Consider the following 7745-nt stretch of genomic DNA (forward strand, 5'->3'; position numbering starts at 1 on the left):
CTGATGAGGAACACAGAAACCTCAGCGTCATTATAAGGGCTCCTTATGAACACACGGCTGTTTTTACATGTGTAAAATACATTGCTAATTAAAAGAGATGAGTCAACCTTTATGCAGAGGTTTTTTCCTGTTAAACATACAGTTATATAAGCTGCTTTCAGGGACCTAGTTTCCCCCAGAATCTCAATTATTTAACTTTTCTTGTACTGTATATATGTGGTGAGGTACTGAAAAGTAAGACCCCGTGCAACCAACCTCTGTCATCCATTGGGCGGGTAAGCCACTCACCCTTGTGAGTCTCGTATAATCACCTCTTTGTTCTGACACTGGCGGGCTCACTTGGCTGGCAGCAGTTGGCAGCTAATGTCAGCATTTCTATTTTACTGTTTGTGCAACGAAGCTACCAGGATTAAAACTTTACTTTCATCATCACTTTATTTTCTCTTTCATCACTCACTCCAAGGACATTCTCGTGGTTTTATTCGGAGAAAAAAAGATTATTGTTTCAGCTTATTGTAGTCTAATCTTTTGGAACCTACCTGAGCAGGAAGTACATCCTCTGATGGGCATTTTCCCTCATGGTGACTATGTTTGGCGCCCAGTGTGGGTCCTGGGCGATGGTGGCTCCCATAAACCTGAAGGATTCCACAGTAGACACAGCGCTGTTCAGTATGTAGAATGGGGCAGAGCCAGCATTCAACCAGGTTGTGTGATGTCTGAGTCGGACCAGGTTAGGGATAGGAATTTGGGCTTTTTAAACCTGCAGTAAAACACATTCAGGTTGTCAGCCAGTTGATAGTTCTCCACAGTGCGGAGGGGTGGTCTGCTGTCACTGGTGATGTCCTGAAGGCGTCTTCACTTTAACGTAGGGTTGTTGCCTGATAATCTTTTAGCTTTTCAGTGTAGCTTCTTCAATGCTCTGATCTCCTTTGTCAGTGTGTTCCTGCCCTGGTTGTACAGGATTTAGTCCCCACTTTTGCAGGCGTCCTTCTTGGCCTGAAGCTGCCAGAGTTTTGTTGTTAACCAGGGTTTAATGTTCTTATATGTGCAGAACGTTTTCGTCTGCACACAGAAAATGTATGTAAAATGTCACAGCATTACAGACTTCATCCTTTTCTGAAGCTGCAGCCTAAAAACCGTCAGTGCAGTCAGTTAGGATAGCTCATATAACACTTGCACTAGATCCTTATTGTGTGTAAATGCTTCTTGGTCATTTCTGTGTTTTGCCAACCTTTATCAGTGGGGAAGCTTAGTCTGTTAATGGCAAAGCGAAGGGTTAGCAGGTGGCATCTTCTTTCTTTTTCTCCCCCTCTGGTACACACTAGTACCAGAGGGGGGCAAAAAAGCTACTGTTAAAAAAAAAGAAGAAGGAGGAGAAGGAGAAGGGGGAGAAGAAGAAGGAAGAGAAGAAGAAGGTAGAGAAGAAGAAGAAGAAGAAGAAGAAGAAGAAGAAGAAGAAGAAGAAGAAGAAGAAGAAGAAGAAGAAGAAGAAGCAGCAGCAGCAGAAGATGAAGCAGAAGATGACTGCTTTCTAATTGAGGGCCAGCACCAAACAGAATCTGCCTTAAATCTGAAGCTCCGGAGTGGAGCGAACCCGTCTTAGTTTCAAACATTGAAGCTGTAGGTTTTGCCATTTTTGGATTGTTTAAACTGTTTACTTTGCAGGTTCACCTGTTGAACTTAGCGTGATTGTGTTGTACAGCAAATGTGGCAGACGTTGCCTTCTGCTGTATGCCTACACGATGGGGCAATGCTACCGTGTACGAGAATGTAACGTTCAGCCGGGGAGAGCTCTGATTCACAGATGCACTTAGCGTTAGCTTTACTTATACTTTATTATTAATTGGCTTTGTATTAGAGACACACTGTTGCAGTTCCATTGTAAAATTCATATTGGAATACTGTTGTTTGTCCTGTTGCACTCCCTCGGAAAATGTCACCTTTTGCACCAGTAACCAATACCTCATTTACAAGCCTTTGGTATTTCACACCACAGGTTACACTCAAAGCCAAGCGTTCTCTTTAATCATTTTGTTTCTCTGATAAAAACGATTACTACTGTAACTGCTGCCATAACTAACTTATGGCATTTAAGATGAAGGTGGTGTAACCTCAAACTTTTTCCCAACAGAGCATATTAGTCCAGTTAAATTCAAAGACGGATGTTGCCTGCCAGACCGACCCTCCGAGACGTAATAATGTTTCTACACAATTGTCCTTGAAGACTCTTGCGCCATAGAAGTACAGGTGTGTAATATATCACAACATCTTTTGATAAAGATGACCAATGAGCTGTTACATCCTTCAGTGGTTTTGGTTATAATATAATATGTTATGTGTCTTGGTCTCATTTACATTTACAGCTGTCCAGGCTACCGTGTCCTGCAAAGACTCTGGTGTTGGTGTATCCACAACAACAAAAAGACCATTGAAGAGACCTCGCCTGGCCATTGAGGAGGAAGGAGGAGGATTTATTTGAGGGCAGCTCTACAATGATGGATTCAGAAAAGCTGCATCCTACCTGTGACACTGCAGAGTCGGTCGCAGCTTTAACAGAGTCGACAGACTTGCTGTGAGTTACTCAAATATTTGTGTGTGTGTGTGTGTGTGTGTGTGTGTGTGTGTGTGTGTGTGAGAGTGCCAAGTATTAGTTTCCAGTTTAATTGCTGGAACTAATTCAGTGTATTTCAGCACTTGTGCAATAAAAAACTACATTCGTGGAGGTTATAATGTTTAGTTTTTGTTGAAACTTTATTGTAGAGTTGTTGATTCAACTGTATGATCACATTGGAGGGTGTAGTGGAGCTTTGCTGGTTTAATGCAATATTGGCCACGCATCATACAGATGTCTTTTGAAGATTTATTTTCTCTCCCTCTCTTTTGTCAGTAGATGCTGTACAAATTACAAAAAAATAAAAGACATAATAACTATACATTTAGTTAGTGTTAGTTAGTTAGTTTAGCTAGTGTCCGTTGATAAACATGACACCTTAGCCCAACAGAAATGTGAAGAAATCTAATAAAATGTCTGAAAACGTCTCACATTGTCCAGGTAAAGGCACATCAACAATATACACAAACATAAACCGAAATGAATGACATTTACTGTGCGCCTATTGGACCACATGCAGAATGAGGTTATTATGGGGCTGTATGTCTTTCCCATGTATGTACATCCATGGTCTTTGCTCTGCATCCATGTTGGCCCTTACCCAGAATGCCACGATCATGCCCTTATGCCGTCGACCCGGCACCATACATGATGTTTTAAAGATCCCCGTCCCAGAGGACCTGTACGCATAAGAGGAGCCGGACAACGGGGAGTTCCGCGTCAGTCTTCTGGTTCCCTGAAGCGGGGCCTGAAACCTACATAGCTGCCTTGGGCGTCAGTAAACTTCTTGTGAATGAGGAGAACCACACAGGCTGGAATAACAAGTCGTATTTTTCGTCCAAGGAAGCCCCAGCTCACAAAGCTTTGATAGGCTAGATATCTACAATGATATATCACAATATTTAGTCACGTAAACATCATGTCTCTAACACTTGTTAATGTGGATTTGGTAATACCTTGAGTTTCCTTTTCTATTTTTTAATTATCATGGATGATCACTCATATGTTTTGTTACAGCATAATGACAGCATGCATGCATTCTCTGCAAAGAGCAGCTATTGATGAACGTGATGACAATAAATACATTACAGTATCTTCTGACAAAGGTTAATAGATATACACTTTGAAACATTCATGTTCTGAATTTGTGCATTATTCGACTATAATTGTGGGTGTGTTAGTGGTGTGAAGAAATACAAGCAAGACTGCATAAAATCTAAACATGTTTATTTTCATGAACAACATAACTGTATACTCTTTTTTAAGCTGCATCTAGTTTTGAATACAAAAGAATCTGTATGTCATAATACATTCCTTTCACTGTAACATTTACTGAATTGCATATCTACTTATGTGGCTAACGTGGATGATTTAATTAACGTTAATAACTTTGGGTAAACGCAGGCTTGTTTTGCTCTCAAAGCCACGAGGTTGTGCCAGCTTTGTGTGTCTGTTATGTTGGCCTTCTGCTCCTCGCGCTGCAGTTACAACCCCCTCTGTGATTGGTCAATTTGGACCAATGAATGCAAACAGCTCTCGTGACGGTTAGGGTTAGGAGGGTTTTTGCGCGAAGAAGGTGCAGATGTTGGCGGTTCTGAACAGAGAAGAAGGAGAAGAAGAAGAAGCTGCTCTTCACGCTGAGGCACTTGACGGTGAGAACAATGCTTTTATGCTAATAATTAGCCAGGCTTTCAGACCATTCAGACGGCGTCTTGCTGGAGTTAAAGGTCAACGTGGTCACTTTTTGCAGCATTGCTTATTAAGTTTGTTCAGCTTCGCTGAAGTCAATTGTAGTAACGTTAATTAGTGGACTGTATTGCTGTGCACGTCGAAATTCAAAAAGCTTTTAAAATGCATTCACGCCGGGTCCTAGATTTATTACAACATCGTACCAAACACTATAAGACGATTCATTCATTTACACTCACTTTGTCTGGCTGTATGTAGTGTTTTTTAATCGACAATAACACGATGTAATCATGTAATAACGTTAAGTTTAGTTAACTGTAGTGGTGTAGTCAGACATTTATTTTTTCTTTGCTCTTCATCACCATTATCACATTTAATTACCTTTCAAAAGTGACTTGTTTGTGCCTGAGTGTTTCAAGTGTGTGTGTGTGTTGAATGAGGTCTCGTGCAGCATTTTTACTGCCCCACCCCCGCCATTTTTGAAACAACACTCTCGAGCAGTGGGCCCCAATAATCAACACCGTTTACCCGACTCGTGATTAGCCAACCGACATCATGGTCTTACCATTCTGGAGAGACCCTTCCACCACGAGACCATCACGTGCTTATATTGTAGTTTTAGTTCAGGCCCCAGAGAGGTGGAGAACTTGTTCTGCCTGACAAGTCACGTCATGTTTTAACTGGTAACCTGACAGATTATGCAACATTATAATGCACAATGTGCAACTATGCAGCATCCACTGCTGTGTATAACTTATGCTGAGAAATACTAATAGCATCCATGTGTCATCAAATTAAACATGTATACATGGAGAAATGAGGTTATGCAAACAATCTGCTTTTGAGTCCAGAAGCAAAAGCAGGAGGGACACTTAGATAAACGTAACGTTTTTTTTAAAGAGCGTGCTCGCATGCATGGTCGATTATCTATCAAAACACACGCTGTCAGCTCCAGCACCATTGCTGCTCCTGCTGAGAGGACACGGGCACGCTGCATAAGTACTTTCATATGTGGACAGTTGACCAAAGGGAAATGAAAGGTTATCCAGTCTAGACATCTCTTGCTGAATAATAATCTCTTTGTTTCATGTTTTCTTCTAGTGATATCAAAGAGGCAACATTTCTGCTGACATGGAAAACTGTGGAGGTAGGTGTAAACAACTAGTTACGTAGTTAAGTGGTCTTGCATTTACAATTTTATGATTGTAAATGCCTTTAAAATTCCAATGTAAGACAGAAAAACAGCATATCTACTTTCATCAGAAAGTATTGCAAAGCAAAGTTGCTTTGTCCTTAACGCCTCTGAAACAGCCAACAAGGTGTAAACATGTTATTCAACTCCACACAAGTAACTTTAATGTGGTTGGAATAATAAGTTGCATCGCAAAAGTGACCTGTAAAGCAGCCCTCATACCATTCTTAAAACAGTCTTTGCTTTGTCACATCTTGTTTTCATTGGAAACGCAAAATGCTGCCACACAGCAGGGATTAATGTTCTCTTCTGACCTCTCCGACGAAGCAGTGACCCCGAAAAGGGCAGTAGGGGGCCGGCTCAACCTCCTTTAATATCCTCAGTCAGACAAACAATCTCAACGGAACCATCTATATCTAGTGAAGTGCCGATATAGTTGTTATTTGTCATTACTCCAGTAAAAGTGGCTTATTAATTTTAAAATATGAATGTGAAATAAAGCATTGCTAGGTTGTGACATTGAGCTCATCACACTTCTGCAGACATCCAAGTGAAGGAGCTGAACAAGCGTGCTTCCGGTCACGCGTTTGAGGTCATCCTGAGTCCCACAACCCCAGATGCCAAGAGCAAATCCCCGTTCCCATTGTCCCCCCTGAAGAAAAAGCCAACTTCACTGGATGAGATTAAGAGGAAATTGGAAACCGCAGAAGAGAGACGCAAGGTATTTTTAAAAATAAGTACCACTGTGAATACCCCTTACTGAGCGGCGAAGCTTTGCACGTTGGTTTAGGATTCAGGTTTTTACTGCAAAAGTTCTCTTTTTGTCAGAGCCACGAGGCTGATGTGCTGAAACACCTGGCGGAGCAACGAGAGCACGAGAAGGAGGTCATCCAGAAGGCCATCGAAGAAGACTGCAAGTTCAGCAAGATGGCTCAAGAGAAACTCAATCAAAAGATGGAGGCAAACAAAGAGAACCGCACTGCGAGGATGGCAGCCCTCAATGAGAAATTCAAGGAGAAGGTAAGCTCCTAATGGCGCGTCAACCTTTGTCATGTTAAGTGCTGAAATAATAAACTACAGCGTTGTGATGCTTCTGCTTCTAAACACCAACAGGACAAGAAGCTGGACGAAGTGAGGAAGAACAAGGAGGCAATGAAAGAAGTGGACAGTTAATTTGTTTAGGATCTGGAAAACAGTCTTTACATCTCCAAAGATAAGCTTTATTTTTTTAAACTGACACTTCCATCGTCATGTTTGTTGTGTTAGTTCTGCTGTTGAATAAAAGTTGGTCACACAATGTTAGATCGGGTGTGGATATAGTCAGATTTTACTTTGCTTGTAGATTTCTTATTGGCAGCTGATTAGTTATTGTGGTACAAACTATATTTTTTTACAAAGAGGCATTACTTTGTAACAAATTCTTCCTTTTAGTTCATGCTGTTGAAATGAACATGTGATAATGTTTTGTACGGTTGATAATGTTGCATGTTTGAGATTACTGTACGATACACAGGTTCAACCATTAAACTATCTTCCCACGTTCTTTTCTTTTTCTCTTTGTGTGTTTGTACTCATGAGGGTTGAAGGTGAAGGATTATATTTCTGTAATTTGTGATGAAAATTGACAAAACTAAAATGTAGGGGGGGGGGGACTGACTAGTCATGTGGCATATAACTTACTTAGTGATACTTTGGACACTGCTGACACCTAGTGGCAGTCAGGTGATCATGAAATTGTAAAAAGCTGTTATTCTCAAATGGTCCCAAGATAAATTTGAGGGGTTGCTAGATTAAGGAGAGGAAAGAACAACGTTACAAGACAAATGTTTTTCAGAAGAATAGAAGAGGTTTTAACAGAGGCAACCTTTGAATGAAACACGCTGCCTGATTCACAGGCAGTTCAGCTAAGCCTTCATTTGGAGCAGGAGGTTTGGGAATCATAGTACATTATTACAAAATAATGTATTCTATGTATGTACCGGCAGTATCATATTCAATGTAGTCAAAGCCAACAAAACACCTCTTAATGTTTCTTGTTTTTTCTCAATCAAGTACAAATCTTTAAATGATTTAAATAAACCAGAGAAAGGAGCACTCTGTAGTTAACCTGGCCATAACCAACACACACATGAGACCAATGACGGTGGGTCACAAGTAGACATTGCTTCACTCTGAGGGGCCTCAAGCCCAAAAGGCTGGGAACCACTGTCATACAGTATGTGATAATAATATGCGATTCATGGATTAATATGT

General features: G+C 40.9%; 1 protein-coding gene across 1 annotated transcript; it reads left to right on the forward strand.

Moving 5' to 3' along the window:
- The first annotated feature begins 4168 nt into the window (after positions 1-4168).
- Positions 4169-7034, forward strand: stmn1b (stathmin 1b). Its single transcript, XM_079165354.1, has 5 exons — positions 4169-4263; positions 5402-5447; positions 6035-6213; positions 6321-6512; positions 6606-7034. Exons 2-5 carry the CDS (start codon positions 5432-5434, stop codon positions 6663-6665), a joined length of 447 nt encoding a protein of 148 aa, XP_079021480.1. The 5' UTR covers positions 4169-4263; positions 5402-5431; the 3' UTR covers positions 6666-7034.
- Positions 7035-7745: the final 711 nt, after the last annotated feature.

Source organism: Pholis gunnellus, assembly GCF_910591455.1.
Source record: "Pholis gunnellus genome assembly, chromosome: 8".
NCBI lineage: Eukaryota > Metazoa > Chordata > Actinopteri > Perciformes > Pholidae > Pholis > Pholis gunnellus.